This window comes from Sporobolomyces salmoneus (assembly GCF_050403485.1).
Source record: "Sporobolomyces salmoneus JCM6883 DNA, S_salmoneus_JCM6883_v1_ctg3, whole genome shotgun sequence".
Lineage (NCBI taxonomy): Eukaryota > Fungi > Basidiomycota > Microbotryomycetes > Sporidiobolales > Sporidiobolaceae > Sporobolomyces > Sporobolomyces salmoneus.
Window position 1 is genome coordinate 383,230 of NW_027481160.1, and position 17,855 is coordinate 401,084.

General features: G+C 52.1%; 8 protein-coding genes across 8 annotated transcripts; 5 read left to right on the top strand and 3 right to left on the bottom strand.

The window, feature by feature from the left end:
* Positions 1-659: 659 nt before the first annotated feature.
* Positions 660-1,625, top strand: JCM6883_002243 (uncharacterized protein; the record flags this gene model as incomplete). The annotated part of the gene is made up of 2 exons (XM_076628926.1): positions 660-729; positions 919-1,625. The coding sequence occupies 2 exons, from the start codon at positions 660-662 to the stop codon at positions 1,623-1,625; spliced, it is 777 nt and encodes a 258-aa protein (XP_076491109.1).
* An 854-nt stretch (positions 1,626-2,479) lies between these two features.
* On the bottom strand, positions 2,480-4,495 carry JCM6883_002244 (uncharacterized protein; the record flags this gene model as incomplete). Its single annotated transcript, XM_076628927.1, has 1 exon — positions 2,480-4,495. The coding sequence occupies one exon, from the start codon at positions 4,493-4,495 to the stop codon at positions 2,480-2,482; it is 2,016 nt and encodes a 671-aa protein (XP_076491110.1).
* A 379-nt stretch (positions 4,496-4,874) lies between these two features.
* On the bottom strand, positions 4,875-6,363 carry RVS161 (amphiphysin-like protein RVS161; the record flags this gene model as incomplete). Its single annotated transcript, XM_076628928.1, has 7 exons — positions 4,875-4,931; positions 5,007-5,243; positions 5,326-5,403; positions 5,479-5,574; positions 5,659-5,857; positions 6,151-6,259; positions 6,351-6,363. The coding sequence occupies 7 exons, from the start codon at positions 6,361-6,363 to the stop codon at positions 4,875-4,877; spliced, it is 789 nt and encodes a 262-aa protein (XP_076491111.1).
* A 174-nt stretch (positions 6,364-6,537) lies between these two features.
* Positions 6,538-8,329, top strand: JCM6883_002246 (uncharacterized protein; the record flags this gene model as incomplete). Its single annotated transcript, XM_076628929.1, has 4 exons — positions 6,538-6,642; positions 6,710-6,805; positions 6,867-7,077; positions 7,128-8,329. 4 exons carry the CDS (start codon positions 6,538-6,540, stop codon positions 8,327-8,329), a joined length of 1,614 nt encoding a protein of 537 aa, XP_076491112.1.
* A 1,204-nt stretch (positions 8,330-9,533) lies between these two features.
* Positions 9,534-10,938, top strand: JCM6883_002247 (opsin family protein; the record flags this gene model as incomplete). The annotated part of the gene is made up of 6 exons (XM_076628930.1): positions 9,534-9,593; positions 9,665-9,833; positions 9,899-10,028; positions 10,092-10,200; positions 10,267-10,512; positions 10,627-10,938. The coding sequence occupies 6 exons, from the start codon at positions 9,534-9,536 to the stop codon at positions 10,936-10,938; spliced, it is 1,026 nt and encodes a 341-aa protein (XP_076491113.1).
* A 600-nt stretch (positions 10,939-11,538) lies between these two features.
* On the top strand, positions 11,539-12,939 carry JCM6883_002248 (class I SAM-dependent methyltransferase; the record flags this gene model as incomplete). Its single annotated transcript, XM_076628931.1, has 5 exons — positions 11,539-11,996; positions 12,059-12,112; positions 12,176-12,194; positions 12,258-12,467; positions 12,538-12,939. 5 exons carry the CDS (start codon positions 11,539-11,541, stop codon positions 12,937-12,939), a joined length of 1,143 nt encoding a protein of 380 aa, XP_076491114.1.
* Positions 12,940-13,112: 173 nt separating this feature from the next.
* Positions 13,113-16,921, bottom strand: RNA14 (cleavage polyadenylation factor subunit RNA14; the record flags this gene model as incomplete). Its single annotated transcript, XM_076628932.1, has 12 exons — positions 13,113-13,144; positions 13,198-13,512; positions 13,607-14,038; positions 14,109-14,261; positions 14,321-14,458; positions 14,519-14,597; positions 14,675-15,059; positions 15,123-15,212; positions 15,273-15,553; positions 15,623-15,763; positions 15,837-16,127; positions 16,289-16,921. 12 exons carry the CDS (start codon positions 16,919-16,921, stop codon positions 13,113-13,115), a joined length of 2,970 nt encoding a protein of 989 aa, XP_076491115.1.
* A 273-nt stretch (positions 16,922-17,194) lies between these two features.
* JCM6883_002250 (uncharacterized protein) lies at positions 17,195-17,826 on the top strand (the record flags this gene model as incomplete). Its single annotated transcript, XM_076628933.1, has 3 exons — positions 17,195-17,362; positions 17,433-17,570; positions 17,647-17,826. 3 exons carry the CDS (start codon positions 17,195-17,197, stop codon positions 17,824-17,826), a joined length of 486 nt encoding a protein of 161 aa, XP_076491116.1.
* Between the last annotated feature and the right edge of the window lie 29 nt (positions 17,827-17,855).

Consider the following 17,855-nt stretch of genomic DNA (forward strand, 5'->3'; position numbering starts at 1 on the left):
CACGATTTTGTGGTGATGAAAAGGATCTCTGTTTACTACTCCCTCCCTCGAGTCCGCAGAGGCTCAATGATCGCGGCAGGTCACCGAAGGAGACGCGATGTGCGATATCTCGCCCCTTACACATCACCTTGAGCGAGACAAGAAACTTCAAGCTCAAATCTCCGTCCGGTCGTGAGTCCTGCACTTTGAATCTTGCGGTACTAATAGACCCATTTCGTCGTCGTCGTTTCGAAGTAGGGGAACCGAGCGCTAGCGAACTGCGGAGGTGGTTCGGAGAGCAAGAAACAGATCCGGGCGTCTTGGAGGAATCGACTCTTTTCTCCTCTTCCTTCTTCCTCCGCGAGATGTCGTACGAAGTCACACAAAGCGTGTCCCTCTCCGAAGACGATGATTACGATTGCCGTACAGTGCCTCTCGAACTGCCCCAAGGATTTCCGCCTCTTTCGCTCAAACTTGCCGGCGGCGCGTTTTACCTGGTGTGGGACAACATCGTAGACGGGATCTACATTGAGGAGTGTCATATCAGTGTAGCCGGAGGCGGGTACAGCGCAAGTCTCGATTTCCGTGAAGGTGTCTTCCCCCAAGTCTCGACTGGACAGTTTTCCTTTCCGGGAAGGATCAGCAACTACAACCATAGTAGTTACGCTGTTCGTATCTCGATGACGACATCGGACTGGCCAGCCGGGATAGCTGGGACCGTCGGAAACTCTGATGCAAAATCCTTTGTCAGTACGTACAATGCTCTCTCGAGCTCAATAACGAGCACAATTATCGACCCTCTCCTTTGACTAGCCTCTCTCGTCAATCAAAAGTTCAGCGATGTCTGCCTCTTCTTCCCTCGCTCCGGCCGCCGTCTTTGGGTCACACAAGCAACACTCGCGCCGATCTCGCCATACTTCGATACTCTTTTCACCTCAGAATTCGCCGAAGCAGCGGAGGCTACGGAGATCGTAGAGATTCTCAAGTCGAAACAGCAAGAGGAGGAGGAGGAGCGTGGGGCTGCGAGAGATGGCTCGTACGATTACGACGATTCGGATATTGAGACGGACGAGGCCACGAAAGCCCTACTTCACGAACCAAAGAACCCTTCCTCGGCAAGCTTCATTACCGTGAGGATCACTCAACACACCTATGAGACCTACTTGGCCCTTCTCTGCTGGATCGGAACAGGAGAGATCGAATTCGCCCCTCTTCGTTCGACCTTTCAATATCCCTTCGCCTCTGGCCCCTCGGCCGAACCCATCCCTGCCAGAGCTGAGACGCTCCTCGAAGACATCGCCGTCAGCCTCCCCCGCAACCCGATCCCAGTCTCGCCGAAGTCAATTTATCGCCTCGCTCACTTCCTCGAACTCGAAGGTGAACTCTCGTCTCTGGCTCTCTCGAATTTCGAATCACAACTCACCGTGGAGAACGTCATGTACGAACTCTACACCGACGTCGCGAGCAAGTACCATGAACTCCGGGACGTCGCTATCGCATTCGCGATCAAACACTGGTCAAAGGTCCTTAAGACTCGAGCCTACAAGGACGTGCTTCAAAGGGCAGATGACGTCGGGATAGATGGAGCTACGGGATTGCTACTCAGCGAGAGGTTGAGTCAAGCTTGGAAGAAAGGAGGGAAGTAACTTCGTCTGAGCATGGCTCATCTTTTGTTCAGGTCCTTCCTCGAATCAGTCGACTTTCTACTCTTTCTCGTTTTTGTCACTCCTGATTCCTCACCTCTTCACGAGGCGTGGGCTTTGTATAGCGTTCTCTTCCTCCCTTCTGTCTTCTTCCTTTCCACTTATTTTGCACCGCTTTCTGTGTTCTTCTCTACCAAGACGCTTCCGACTAGGTTCTGATCTCCTCTACCGGTCTCTGTCCTCTCCAATATACGTTCTGCGGACGAGACGTTCGAGACATTCGAGCTGCGAACGGTTCGAGCTTTGGGCAAAGTATCCTCGCAGATGCCGCCGCAACTGGCTTTCTGTAGCTACCCTTGCGGGGCTGCTCTCGTACCAAGGCGTTGTACCACATCGCTCGTACTCGCGGACTCGAGGGAAGAAACCGACGCCCAGCGAGAAGTACACCCCAAACTGTTGGCTTTATATATTGCTGTTTGAGTTTCGTCGTCATCGGGTCGTTGGTGAAGTGGTTATCATGCGAGCCTTCCAAGCTCGCGGGACGGGTTCGATTCCCGTACGACTCATCTTTTGTCGCCAGAAGCTCATTTTTGGCTCGCCCGTGCACTCATCCGTTTTTGTCTTTTGTCGACACTCTTTATGACCCTTGCCTAGTCAGTGTGCTCCACGCCGGGGAACGAAGCTCTGATACTCTTTCGATGCATTCCAAAAGAGTCCGGATCACGACAGTGGGAAGAATGCGGATGCGGATTGCGATAAACAAAAATTTGCGATTACTACTTTTTTCTTTTGCGAGAACGACGACGACGGAAACCCAACGTGTAAGAGGTAGAGGGATTGAGGGTATGCTAATCAACTTATGTACTTTTTACCACCTTCCCTAGCTTCTGTCTCTCCATTTTCACCCGTTTCTTCCTCTGAGAAACCAGTCGCTGACCATTCAACCACCATTCCCTCCTCCGCTTCCCCTTCAAGCTCGATTCCAACAATCCGACCGCCTCCGCCTTGAGGATCAATCCCTTGTATCGACTACCTCGGAAATAATCACTTCCAGGTTCCCTCGATTTAACGAATTTCCACCAAAGTCGAAACCGTTCGAGATCGGACGCGTCGAGACGAGCGATTGGATCTTGTTGAGATTCTATGGCGAGTCGGAGGAGAAGGATCGCGAGAGAAGGAGGGACGAATCGATGAGGTCGGAATTTCCTCCAATCTTGAGGTCCCATCTCCTTCTTCGTCGATCCTTCTGAGTCTCCTAAGCATAAATACCTCCTCCATCTCCCACACGTCGGTTCTTCGAAATTCAACCTCATTTCCGCGTGATTCTCGAACCCTCGATCGCCCAAAGGTAAGCCCCATTTGTACCCGAAATGATCGACTATCCGTTTCCCCATCCTCCAACTATTCCGTCTCCCTGTCAATCCACTCAGGAGTTCTCGAATAGTCGAAAGAGGGGGTCGAGGTTGTGGTAGCGGAGCGGGAAGTGAATGACGGGCAACGAATGCGGAGGAGAAGGAGAGGAGGGTCGGGATCGAGGAGCGAGACAGGAGGAGAGGTTTCAGGAGGATATTGAGCAGGACGAACAAGGTCGAGTTGTACTTATGTGCGAGGGTGATTGATTCTCGAGTGACGGGTGATGGACTCGGTCGATTTGACAAGAGCCAGGTTTCGGCGAGGGAGAAAGCGTCGTCTGTACGTTGATCGTGTACCAGTAGTTGTACGAGTTGAGACAGGCTCGTGGAAGAGAGTCGTTCAGGTTGTGGAGGGATCAAGACGATTGGTCGCTTTCGTTTCGGTTCAACGACAGTCGGGAGCGCGGTTCGGAGTCGTTTCTTCTTCGTTCTCGGCTTTTGACCTCCCTCTACCACTGACGTGCCTTCTGACCCCTGTGTTCGGTCTATCCTGGCTCTCTCGATATCCCTCGTTCTAACTTTCCATCCTTTCCACCCAACACCTTCTCCGCCTCTCCTTGTCCCCGTCCCGAACGTCTCCTGATCTTCCCTCGCTTTCCCCTTCCCTTTACTTCCCAAACTGATTCTCTCCGTACTCCTCCCCTGTACAATCCACTCCATCTCCCCCTTCATGTTCCCATTCGTTCTTTCACTCTGTTCCATTCTCCCCAAAACTTCCCTCCATTCCTCCTCCATCCCCAACTTCCTATACCCCCTCAACAACACTCTTCCTAAGTCTCTGTCCCACTTGATAAGCCTCCCTTCCCCTCCTTCAGCATGGTTGTTCCGTTCCCTCAAATCCCCTAAAATCGTTTCAACTAATCGTAGATTCGTTTCCCCGAACGCTAATTCCAGTAAGAACCCGTACGTCCTACTACTCGTTAGATGGTAGAACTGAGGGGACGAGGAATGGAGGTGATAGAACCAGGTAGCGGAGAGGGAAGGGAATGTCGAGTGAATACGTCGTAGGAGGTGGAAGAAAGTGGGTTCGGAGGTGGGGAGTGAGGTGGAAATGGAACTGAGGAGGAGGGAGGTCGTTGTTGGTGGAAGGGAAGGACTTGGTGTGCAGGAAGAGCAGGAGGAAGATGGAGGAGGGAACGGGAAAGGTTGTTTCGAAGTAGAGGCGAACGAACTGTCGGCCGTGGTCGATCGAGGCGGGTTGGTAGGAGATTTGTGCTTGTTCGTTTGCTTGTGTTCTGCCTCCTTGTCGGTCTGGCAGGTAGACGAGGTGTTGTCCGGAGTAGAGAGAGATTTCTTGATCTCCTGCCTGACTTCTCTGTACCCCGCTCGAGAGTCGCCAGTAGCTTCATAGTAGCTATCCGAATGTTCATGTGCCGGTACAGGCTGTAGTGAGGGTATTGTAGGAGCATGGGAGAGGTTCGAAGAGACGCGGTGAGAGAGTCGTAGAAAGCTTGATCGCATCCTCCATACATCCCAGCCGAGTTCACTCTGTTCTGTGGGCAGATGGAAGAGTCGGGAGAGGTCGCACGACGAGAGTGAGAGCCGGGAGGGAAGTTTGAACTGATGAAACTTTTGTGCGGAAGACTGGAGAGGGTTAGCGATGGCCCGAGGACGTAGGAGCTGAGTATAGACTTACACCTGACTGTATTGATGATCGAAAAATACTGGGTGTGCTGAGACGGGAAAACCAAAATCTCTCTCTCGTTCCGAGCGACTTTCGCGAGCCAAGTTTCGCAACGTTCTGTGCCGGTCTCGTTTCGTATGCAAGAACAGTACGGATACTTCAATTGGCAATCTGCTACAAACACGGACCAAGCACAAGAACGCAGCGCCAGAGAAACTAAGCGCTCAGTCCAACAATCGACAATTCCCTCATTTCTTGTAAGCATCCCTCGACCTGTACGCCGAACGTCGTCTCACAGCTAGTCAGCCCTCTTGGACTCAGTAAGTGAGAAGTCGAAATGAACTGTACCTGAGCGTCCAACCCTCCCGAAGCGTATTCGTCCCTAACTCCATCCGCGAAATACCTCTGAACCCCACCCAATTTCTCGTACCCGTCCGTCGCGAAATGACTCTGTAATCGAATCATGCATTCGAACGATGGGTCCAAGTACGGGATTCGCAAGTCGAGTAGTTGGGGCAGTTCTTCTTTCAGTTGAGAGTCGAGCGCTTGGAAGATTTCCCGGGCTTGTTCTTCTTCCGTTTCGGCCTAGCGAGGAGAAGAATGATCAGGCTTGAAGAGACGGAGTAGAGGAGAGGAGAGGAGAGGAGAGGAGGGGATGACAACGTACAGCTCGCAAACTGACGGGATCAGAATCTTTCGAACCTAGTTTACGGGCTTTTGCTCGTGCTGCGTCGTAATCCAATAGCTAGACGTAATGATGAAGATGGCTCGGAGATGAGCAGGTGTTCCACAGTATAAAAGGGGGAGAGCATCGACGTACTTTCTTTTCTCGTTTCGTGATCGCGTTTCTAACTTCTGGCAAGTACGAGTTGAACTTCCCAATCGGTTCCAATACCGTAGCACGATAAGGTGCGTCCTGTCAACTCGTGACGACATCCACTCGCAAGTCAGCTCGTGAACTAGCACGACCCTCCAGTGGAATGAGGACACGACGACTGACGATAGATCTCGCGATATTCCCTTCCATTTCCTCTACAGCTCTCTTGTAGGCATTCGCACTCATCGCGGCCTCTCCAGCATCTGAACCGAAGAACAAGTCGAGCGTCGTGCCGATTCGAGTTGAAGACGCCGAGACGGATCGGACAGCGTCGAGGTAGGCTTTCGCTTCTTTGTGAAGGGATTGAGAGTTCTTTTCGAGTCTGGCAATGGTACGAAGGTAGCGTCAGTCAGGACTGTTCGAGAACCGAATGGGAGGTGCCAAGGAACAAAGGAAACGAGTCGATTCGTGCGAAAGAAGCCCCTCCCTCACTCCTTGATGGAGAGTGTAGCTAGGCTATCGTATCGTGTTCCTCCGCTGTGTGGCTCTGCCCTCGAGTGGTCTCCCCGTTTCCCCTCTTGTCGGGAATCTGATGACGCTCAGACATCCCTGCTCCCTCCCTCCTCTCAGCAGCCCTACCCGTGTCATCCGAAGCGCAATGGATGTATTACTCACAGTTTGAATTTCTCATCCTCCAACCTGAACGCTGAATCGTCAGTTCGTTCCACCGATCCGACTTTCATCGATATTTGAGTAGTCGCTCTGTTAGCTGCTTTCTTGAAACCTATAGAGACGCCCGGAATGATCCAGGACCATCAGTACGAGTCCTGGCAGCTTCCAGGGGCTCGGGAGGACGTAGAGAGAGAGTTACGCACCTGACCACGACATGTTGAGGGGATTACGTCTTTCTTACGGGTTCTGGAGCTATCGTTCTTGCCTGAGGTTATTGTCGGATTGACTTGGGTTTGAGTACGAGCCGTGGTAGTCGGTAAGAGGTGAGGAGAAGTGAGCAGACCTTTGCCGAGATTCTGAATCGGAAGTCGTTTCTCTTGTCCCTTTCGCATGACCCGTTCACTCAAACTACCACGACTCGTTCTATTCACCGGTGGAGCAGAGTGTTCCCTTTGTGAAGTCGCCAAACAGGATCTCAAACTAGTTCAACAACGAGTCAGTTCCCTCTCATCTCATCTCTCTTTCGTCCCTCTCGGCTGATGATGATCCCTTTCCTCGATAGGCTCCGTTCCAATTGAGCTATTATAATATTAGGAAAGTACCTGGAGAAGATCCGGATTCGGCTTACGATAGAACGACCTGGAGACGATTATACCAAGTTCGTCCATTGTCGTCTACCCTCTCTTGATCAGAACTGACTCCCGCATCGTGATGGATAGTACGATATCCCAGTACTTCATCTGAGTCAAGACGATTCGTTCGATAGTCTCGCAGGGAGGATTGGAAAGGGAGGGAGAGTAATGAAACATAGAATCGACAAAGAGAAACTCGAATCGCTCATTAAAGAATGGACGGAGCAACTCAACCCCGGAACGACAACGTCGACAAGAACGTCTACGACAACACAGAAGCAGGAGAAGGAGGGCAAGGGTCAGAAGTGATCCCGACGAAACGATCTCGTTCGCCCATCCCAATCCCAGATTCTCCACCTCTTACGAAACGCCCAAGACTATCCCCTACGCGTTCTTCTACACCTTCTTCACCCCCTCTCTTCGTCATCACGGCTTCTCCTTCAGCGATCGTCGATGACTCGCATTACGCATCATTCGGATTAGGATTCAGCTATGATTACGCCTCCTCCATTTCAAACTACACATCTCTCGAGATCCTCGGCGAACACACCGAATCTACTACAATCTCCGAGTCAGAGAAAGAAGGAGGAGGACCAGGTTCCTTACTCAATCACCTCCTACCGACTAAACAATGTTTCAATTGTTCCTCACCTGATCACTCCCTCTCCAACTGTCCATTCCGCCACGACCCCATCACCATCTCCCAAAACCGTCAGTTGTTTCAAGAGAACTCGTCGTCATCAGCTTCAAATTATCATCGATTATCAGATCCTCGAAACAACCCTTCGTTACCGATCAACGAATTCTCGTCTGAATCCGAAAGGTTCTTATCGTACCACGCTCGCTTTCGACCCGGGTCCGTCTCGAACGAACTACGAACCGCTCTCGGATTAGATGGGGGAGGGGATCGAGGATTCGTGACGGAGGAGTTACCTTGGATGGGAAGAATCCTAAGGGAGGGGTATCCGAGCGGTTGGACTTGGTTCGATGGGGAGCTGGATCCGTTAGAGAGAAGTCGGAGGGTAATTGAAAAGAGAGGAGAGGAGAGAGGGGAGACGGTTTACGAGTTTGAGAAGATTGAGACGTTGGAGATCTACGACGACGAAGAGGAGGAGGAACGCGGCGATATTGATCCCGTCGAAGAACAACGTAGCGGAACGACAGAAGACGACCTTAATCTCGACCCACCAGATTGCAAAACCCTCCCCGACTCATCTTCACTCCCAGTTCCACTCCCACCCGATCCTCCTCCCCCTCTCCCCTCAGCTCCTCCGCCTCCTCTCCCTCCAGACCCGCCTCCGCCTCTCCCACCGCCACTCCGAAGCCTCTACCGTCAAGTTCGATACGAAACGCATTTGTTCGATTCGGAGAGGCATTTCGTCAGTTTCTCGCCGATGAGGTGGTATGAGAGCTTGAACAAGGATGAACCTGAACGATCAAGGACAATGACGATAGAAGGAGGACGAGAGAGGATGCCGGAGGGAGGGGATGGGAATGGAGAGGAGGAGATGAATTTCGGGGGCGAGAGTAGCGACGAGGACGCGGAATGACAGTCTGAGCAGGTGGGATGCAACTTGAAGAATTGCGCGCTGCGTGCAGGATGGGAGGAGCGTTTGAATCCGAGAGTTCGACGTGCAGAATTGCGTCCTGTGCGCTCACGCCCACCGACTTCTCCTTCGTACTCGAGGGCCGACGGCAACTCGGCAATCCCGGGACAGACTGATGGTTGATACAGCACGAGGCATCCAAGTGACACACGTGCGATTCCGAATCCGACGGAGTTCAACGAAAATCTCTACATCTCTTTCAATCTCTCGTTCAGCGGTCTTCGCTCTGACCTCTGATCGGTCTTATTGCGAGTAGAATGCATGTGGTGCACTCTGCCTTGCAGCTCGGCTTCGATGACCTTGCGTGCGTTGCCGTTCTCGATGAACGAGGTTGAAAACTTACAAAGCAAGGCCGACCTCGCGCTCTTCCCTGTACTGTACAAGTACTGTACAGTCAGTGCCGAACGGGAAGTCCGACGAGCGTCCGACCCGAGTCTTCGAGTCTCGAGAGTCGAACTCGGCTTCGCACCGGACAATTTCCATTCGCGATGTCAAGAAATCCTCGCGAGTTGCGACGCTAGCTGAGGAACTTGCGATTCCCGCCTCAAGTCTCGCTGGCTGCACTGCTCTGTGAAGATGGACGTCGTAAAGTAAAACCCCGCTAACCGACTCGTCGCTTTAAGCGAACGATCTCGAGATTCTGCTTTTCAGCTCGGCCTCGCAGGAAACCCTTTTGTTCTTTTTTTCTCTCTGACAACGGAGACAGAGCTGACACTCTTCGACTGTGTACTGTACTGTAAATAGACTACAGTGCTGCTTTGAGCTTTCTTTGCCCGACGAGGTTCGTTCGGCCGAAGGAAGATGAAGAATGATGTCAAACTCGGTCACGAGCTGAGATCCTGAGATCGCGAGAATCGGTCAAGTCCAGTCAGACAACTTTCTGCTTCGAGTTCGGCTGGGAGATTAGACGCAGATCGTCAGATCTCCAGTGACGGAGTTGTTGAATGACGCTCGCTTTCTCTCTCTTTCCCTTTTTTTGCAACCCGGCCTCACTCAGTCCGTTTTTAGATCGCGAGGACAAAAGTCGTTCCATTCTCTCTCTCTCTTCTCTCTCTTTTCCCCTACTCTTTGCCTCGCCGTCTGCTCTCCGCCTCCCTCAAGACAGAACAACTCCTCCAAGGTTCTCTCGATCCACCTTTCTTCAACGATGGACTCCTTCGTCTCTCTCGCCAAGCGAGCAGGTAACAACGCCCTCGCTAAGAACCCTGTAAGCATCAACAGTCTTCCTCGCTTGCGATAACGAGCTGACGTTTTCGTTTTGTTTTCCGATTTCGATAGACTGTCGCCAACATTGACATTACGACTCACGCTTCTGACTGGCTATGGGCTGTCTTCTCGGTCATGCTCCTCTCGGCTCTCGTCCTCTTCGGTCTTTCCTTCACCAGGCCCGTCGGTCAACGTGCTTTCCATGAGCTCGCCGCCGCGATTTGCTTCACTGCTTCCGTTGGTAAGCTCATCCATCTCTGCATATCTTGCCCGTTATTGAGACTGACTCGTTTGACTGTGTTGTAGCCTACTTCGCCATGGCCTCTGATCTCGGAGCCACCGCTGTTGAGGTTGAATACATTCGCGGAGGATCTTTGGGTCAAAACTGGGTCGACGTCGGAGTTCAAAACCCTACCCGTTCGATCTGGTACGCACGGTGAGTAACATTTAACTCCTTTCTCGAGACGAGGACGAAGCTGATATACGTTTCTCGATTCAGGTACATCGACTGGACTATCACGACTCCTCTCCTTCTCCTTGAGCTCGCCCTCGCTACCGGTATGCCTCTATCGCAAATCTTCATCCTCATCTTCTTCGACATCGTCATGGTAAGTCTGACCCATCGATTTAGCGATCGGAAGGATCGAAAGCTGATAAAGTCGTCAAACTCTCAGATCGTCACCGGTCTCATTGGCGCCCTCGTTCCTTCCGTCTACAAGTGGGGATTCTTCGCATTTGGATGTATGGCTCTCGTAGCTATTTGGGCCCAGCTTTTGGGACCCGGACTAGCGTCTGCGACTCGCCTCGGGCCCGAATTTAAACGTTGCTACCTCACTTCGACGATTATTCTCTCTACTCTTTGGCTCCTCTACCCCATCGCTTGGGGAGTCGCCGATGGAGGTAACGTTATCACCCCTACCGTGAGTTTTCTAGCTTTCCCTTATTGCCTGGACCTTGAAGCATGGTCATTGTTTTTACCACTGCCGTCTCGACCGAATAAACCAACTGATTCGCTTCCTATCTTCGTTTCACAGAGTGAAATGGTGTTCTACGGAGTTCTCGATCTCTTCGCCAAGCCCGTCTACTGCTTCATTCACGTCCTCGCCATCTCCAAGCTCGACTACTCGCGTCTTGGATTCTCCTCCGGCAAGTATTCTGACGGAGCCGATAACCGTCTCCTCAACGAGAAGAACGGAAACTACTCTGCTGCCGACACTCCCCGTGCCTCGATGGCTCCGTCTGCTGCCACGAACGGTGTCACCAACGGAACTCCCGCTTGGACCCCTTCGACCGCTCGCAACCCTGCCGCGGACCACCACACCAACCACGTCGTCGAGACCGCATAAGTATGCATCTCTTGCTATCCTCCTTCGCCTTGTGGACTCGTAACCTAGACGCTCTCCCACTTTACCCATATTTGACTCCATCCTTTTCGCTTTTATTCTTATTCACTTACTTTACCCCTTTGCCTACCTTTATCACCTAATTCTCCGTCTCCCATGTCGTTACCATTGATCACCTCCGCAATCATACACTGTTCATAGACTCTTCCTTTAACGTTTCGTCGTCCGATTGAGCGCGAGCTAATCCCGCGCGCTGTTGTGTGTGATCACCTCTGTCGAGCGCGACCTTGCTACAGCCAAACTGTGACCTCGTCCGCTATAGCTTCGCCTAGCAAAAGCTTACCACTGCTGTGCGGCAGTGTGAAGAGTTGGCTACGGAAAGGCAAAAAATGAGCTTCTCGACAAAAGATGAGTCGTACGGGAATCGAACCCGTCCCGCGAGCTTGGAAGGCTCGCATGATAACCACTTCACCAACGACCCGATGACAGAAAAGACTTTAATGCAACATATATATGATTAACCCGGCTGAGAGTCTCAAAAAGCACCAGTTCAGATTCCCCTCCCTCTGTCAGTCTCTCTTCGCTTTGTGACCGTCGAAGAAGATGTCAGAAGACCAACAAAGCAGTCAAATAGCCCCAGCGCCAGTCGCAGCCCAGCACGACTCCAACAGAGGAACCTTTTCGACTTCATCTAAAACGACCTCAACAACCTCTCCCTCAGCTCCTGAGCTTACCAGTACCGAGTCAGAACCATCAGAGACCTCATCAAAACCGAACAGGAAACCCCGCAAGGCTCGCATCCCTCTCACTGGACCTCCTGAGGAGATTCTCTCTCGAAACCGCAATGCGGCTCCCAAGTTCTGGGTAGACAAGACCGTACGACTAGCAGGGAAGCACTGGAACGATTTCTACCGAAATCATCAGGCGGTACCGTTCTTCAAGGATAGGCATTGGACACAGCGGGAATGGGACCTCGAGATTAAACTGGGAGGTGGTGAGGGGAAGGGGAAGGGGAAAGCTGTACTAGAGACTGGGTGTGGGACTGGAGCTTTCATCTACCCGTGAGCGAGCTCCTCTACCGTTCCTTGGAAGAGACAACTCACATTGTCGCGAACGATTTCAGTCTCCTCGAAATTTATCCGGAAGCGAGATTTGTGGGCTTCGACTTCGCAGCAAAGTGAGTCTACCACAGCCATCTGATGTCTATTCACACTCACTGACATTCTCGTGCGCCGTGTAGAGCCGTCGAGCTGACAAAAGTAGGTTATTCCCTTTTCTTCCATCCGACTCCTCTGGCTCACACGCATTCGCTTTGCGTGTAGGGTCACGCCTCCCACGATACTTCGAAAGTCTATATTTTCCAACACGACCTCTCGGAGCCTCCAACAGCCCCTACGCTCGCACAGCGTCTCGCCGATGTTCCTCCTGAATTCGGAACGCCCATCGTCCAATTCGACGTAGTCAGTCACGTCTTTGTGCTATCGGCTCTAGCGCCTCGGAATCATGCGGAGGCAGTCAAGACTTTGATCGGAGTAAGCAACCTTTCTCGAATCGCTTGCTCTGTATCTAACGCTGACCAGACACTCTCTCTGCTCGTTAAAGCTTCTCGCACCAGGAGGGTCTCTCTTGTTCCGCGACTACGCTCTCCACGATGAAGCTCAATTGCGCTTCCATTCTCTCCCGTCTGCATCTTACGCGACTGTTCCCGCTCTCTTATCGGCTCAAACCGATTCTCCTTCCTCGACACCAGACTCTCCTACAACAGCGATCGGAACGGAAACGGAACTGGAAACGAATCGACCATGGTATAAACGAGGAGATCAAACCATGACATACTTCTTCCGTCCTGAAGAAGTTCAAGAGCTAGTCGATCGAGCTTGTCAAGAACTGGGAAGAAAAGTAGAGGGCAGCGTTGAAGTGGTTGAAAGAAAGTTGGAGAATCGCGCGCAGGAATGGGAGTGTACGAGGAGGTTCGTTCACGGTAGCTGGACTAGGATCGAATAGAATAGAGAATTCGAACGCAACTATCAAAGTCAGAGTGATACTCTTGGCTCTCGCTGTCCACGTTCAAGAGAAGGATGCGTGACGTCGATGGATTTCATACGAGTATACAAAAGAGTGAAAAGAAGCAACTGTCGAGAATTCGAGTCTCGTTTTCCACATCAAACGTCGACAAATCAGTATCTTCGTCCGCCAGCCCCGGGAGGTCCTATCATACGATGTGAATGTCAGCTCGGTCAGTCGAATAAGTGATGAGGTGACGAAAGACGGTCTTGCCTCGTTGAGGACTCAAAGGTCTTCTCGGTCCTCCTCCATATCCAGTTCTGTGTCCTCCGGCGTCTCCTCCGAAACCCATCTGAGGAGGCGGTAAAGGAGCTCGCTCGTAGTGTCCACTACCCATCTGAGGAGGAGGAGTCGGAACAGCAGGAGGAGGTCCCGAGTGACCTCCGCCGGCTTCTCGTTTCGCTCGAGGTGGAATTCCCAATCGTTCTCCGGGTAGACCAGGTCCAGGCGCGGATCCGGGCAGGATCGTATTCGTGATGATATCCATAACTGTGACGGGGTTAAGTTGAGGTCCTACGCAAAGAAAGCGAAATCATAAGTTCAGTTTCTCCTTTTCATTTCTGCATCGACTCATGCCCAGAGGGACGAGAAAGAGACAGATTCTCACCAGTGAAAGCGGAAGAAGGCGGTAACAAGCCGAGGAAGAACACGACAGCGTCGGGGAGCACGGCGATGTTGTCGCCTCGAGGATCGAGCATGAAAGGTACAGCTCGGTTGAGAGCGGGAGCAGGTTCCGGCGGCCCTCTCGGACCTCCACTGACGCGACCAGCGTTCGGTGCGAGTCCAGCTTGGGAAGAAGGAGCGGGAGAAGCTTCGATTCGAGGTCGTTTGTTGTCGCCGTCTTCAGCTCCTCCGTTCGCGTGCTCTCCATCGGCGCCAGAAGGTGAGAGACCTCGCTTTGTACGACCTCGTCGAGGGGACGGAGAACGATCTCGAGATGAACGAGAGATCGCGGAAGCAGAGGGTCCGAGGTCTTGCGTGAAGGACTGTTCGAGTCCAGGGTAGGCGAATCTCGATGCGAAGCGAATCGGAGAAGGGACTGAAAGGAAGAAAGAAGCATGAATTAGATCCGACTGATCCAATGAGCGGAATGAGTTCAGGCGACTCACTTTCGAAGAAGACTTCGGCGTAACGTTGGAACATCTTCTGAGCAGCCAAGTGATCTCCATACTCGTATTCGTATTGTGCCATTCGGTCCCAAATCGGTTTCGCCTTGACAGGTTCAAGCAAAGCTACCGTTCGCTCGAAAAGAGCTCGCGCGTCTAAAGCAAGGAAAGAGATGAGCATCGAGATCAAAATGTCAGTGATGATGAAGACTCACTGTTTGCGTTGTTTTGATGCAGGAGGAACTCGAGGTAGCGAAGGACGTAGTCAGGTTCTTTCGAGAACAGCTTGAGCCCAAGTTCGAAAACGTTCGTAGCGACCTTGGGTTCTTCGTTCCAGTACATCTCCATCGTAGCTGCGTGATTCGCGTGTCAATAGCTGTTCAGGATCGGTGCAAACTGGAAATGTGACTCACCAGAGGCTTCGATAACTTGCCAAGTGAGGTGAGGTGATTTCCTCGCTTTCGTAAAGACCTGACGAGCGGGTTTGACTCCCTGTGACGCAGCGAAACCTCAAGGATCAATAATGAGCACCTTGCAGTGTCGGGAGAAGGTGGGATTGGCGAACTTACATCAGCTCGTCGAGCAAATCTCATCTCGGTAATCCAAACACTCGCGGCCATTTTCTTCAGCCTTTCCACCTCAGGTTCGTACTTGTCCTTGACTTCCTTCTTCTTCTTCTCTTCCTCCTCTGCCTTCTTCTCTCGCTTCTCGACTGAACCTCCTTCCTCCATTTCTTCGTCTCCGGTTCCGTTCTCCTCTTTCTCGACTTCGACGTCCTCGGTCGAAGAAGCTTCGAGTTCGGCGAGAGCTGCGGTAGTCTCCTCTGCGATCGTAGCCTCGAGCTTCGAGATTTGCTCGTAGAGATGGGCGATCAGGTTATCGTAGATCGAGTAGCATGCCGCGCTGTCTTGTTTCGATTCCTCGAGATCGGCGAGAGTGTACGCGAGCAAGAGACTGAACACGATCGGGAGTTAGCTCTCCACTTCAAGTCAGGGGAACACATTGGCCATGACTTACCTCGAGGGAATCGCTGCGAGACCAGCTTGTAATTGACCCTTTGCTTCCTCGACCCGACCCATTCGCAGGTTGTAGTTGGCCGACAGATACCTGTCGCACACATCGGTCAGTGTCGGCTCCTTTGTTAAAGCTTCCGAGAATACTGCTCACCAAATTTCGGCGTGGAATCGCAAGCAAGCAAGGGCTTTTCGGTAAGCAAAGCTAACCCTGTTCATGACCGCTCCAATATCGTCGAGGTCGAGAGGATTCGATTCCTCAAACGCGAGATAGCGTTTCCAGCCTTCGAGAGCGTTGATCGATTGAGAGGTAGACCAGTTTGGAGGATGAGGGAGTAAAGGAGTGTAGAGCGCGTCGTGTTGAGCTCGTAGTTCTCGTAGACACTTTCGAGCAGTCATGTAGGAAGGTGATAATTCGGCAATGAACTTCTTAGCCTGTCGTCGAGGAAGAAGAGAGCGTCTCAGCGTTGAAACGATTCATTTTGAATAGAAGGGAGAACGCACAGTCATCTTGCTCAATCCATTCTCGAACGCGTTATAATCTTGCCAGATCTGTTCGACATTGTTGAGAGGAACTTGAACGGCTCGTTGGAACGTTTTTCGGAGGGCGTCCATTTTTTGCTGTTCTTCCCAAGTACCGCGAGTCTGAATAGCACACAAGCGAGAGAGCGTCAGCAAGATACGTCGTACGTGCGGAGATCGTAAAGCGTCAACGTACCGGACCTTCACGTAAGAAGTCGATAAACTCGAACCAAAGTTCTCCCGCTCGACGATCTTGACCGATGTGAGCCAACGCAAACTCGAAAGCGGTAGCGATGATGCTCCTCGTTTGTTTCGCCGCTTCGATGTTGCCAGGGTCGATAGGATTGATTCGGCGAATATAGTCGAGGTAGAAACGCCAGAGTTCGACCGAAGTGCTGATTCGAAGACAGCGGGAGAAGATGGCTTCGACCTGCGAGAAGTTCGAGTGCGACAATTCGAGGTCACAGTATGAGATCCATTGCTGCGACTGTAGGATGAAGAAGACACCGCGGGGACGAAGGGTGCGGAGGAAAGGACGCAAGAAAAGTCAGTACTTGCTGATTCAACTCTCGGCATTGATGCGATGATTCAAGTTTCAGAGTCGAGCTCTCTTGACATACAACACTCTGTAGCGTATTAGAAACTCACAGCATCGGGGAACGTTGTTAAAAACTTTTCATACACTTCTCTCGTTCTTTCCAAATCTCCCTTTGCTTCCACTTCTTGCAGCAGTGCGAGCTGTGCCTCTCCGTCCAACGGATCCTTCTCCACTCTCTGGTTGAGTTGCGCTATCCTCGAGAGCGAACTCGTCGGTTTCGACGGAGCGGGTTTCGAAGTTGTCGCAGCGGATGGGAGGGTCGGAGTATCGACTTTGGGCACCTCGGACGAAGTAGGATCAGCCTCGTAGAGGGCTGGTGTACCCATCGATTCTCTCGGGGGTTCCTGAGGTGCGACGGCTTCGAGAGGAGCCGATGAGGAAGGAGAAGGATCAGTCGGATTTGCCATCTCCTGCGGCTCTACCGAGGGCTTTTGCTCAGGTACAGCATCTGTTGAAGATTCTGGTTCCATCCGAGGTTCAACTACAGCATCTGAAGTCCCCTCGACTTGAGGTTGACTGGTTTGATCAGACGACTCCTTCTCCCCCGTCGAAGCCTCGACCGCCTCCTCGATCGTGCTAGTCTGCTCAGTAGGTGTGATCGTCTGCTCTTGGGGTTGCTCCGGTACGGCTGGTGCTGTTGTTGGTTGAGGTTGTTGTCTCGCTCGTCTAGGGTCGACCGACATGGCTTGGGGAAGGGTGAAGACGGTTTCTCGGATATATCTAGGATGTTTCTGATGTTGTAAGGCAGCTCCTGAGGATATAAGGTCGATCGCGATGAATGATTGAGGTCAGAAATCGAACTCGCGCTGTTTCCCTCTTGACCTCTCACTCGCAACTACCAGCAGAGCTCAACTCACTTCGACGAACTCTATAGCTCTTCTAGAATATTGCACCAGCGACCGGAAGCGTTTCCCCCTTTCTTCCTCTCAACTTCCACTCCTCCGTCACAGCGCAAAATGTCGACCGCTGCCGTGCCCGAGACCTCGTTGAACCGGACGAAATCGAATCTAAAATACCTTGTGAACCCTTCGAGCTCCGCGCCAAAGTCCCTCGTCAGTCGATCGTCGCTCAACACACTTCGTTACGTCCTGAAATTCGCATTCTATCGATTGTTGCGATACGGTGTGCGTGCTTCATCCTATTTCTCTGAGACGACGTCAGGTTGACCTTCCCTTTATACCTCCCCTTTAACAGAAATATGCTCTGATCGCAGCGGGAGCGACAGCTTTAGGAGGGACAGTGATCGGAACAGCTTTGCCCTGGGTCGGTGCTCTTGTCTTTCCCTCCCTACCAGTCGCGGCAGCTATGGGAGCGACCACAGCCCTCATCAAGGTCAGCTCGGTCGATCTCTGTCTTCGCATCTAGTTATTTCACTGAACACTTTTGCCCTCCTCTTTCCTCTCCTTAGTTTACCTGGAGACATCGAGGCAATCACTTTCGACGAGAGGCATGGCTCGGAGCTAGGAAAAGCGGAGATCCTAAACAGGATGAAGCGATCGATGCAACTGAAGCTTCGCGAGATTGGGAAAGGAAAGGCGTTCATCCACGAGCGAACAGAGCGTGGCAGAATCAGGACGAGTTCTCGTGAGGCGTTTGCATCGTTGAGATATCGAAGGA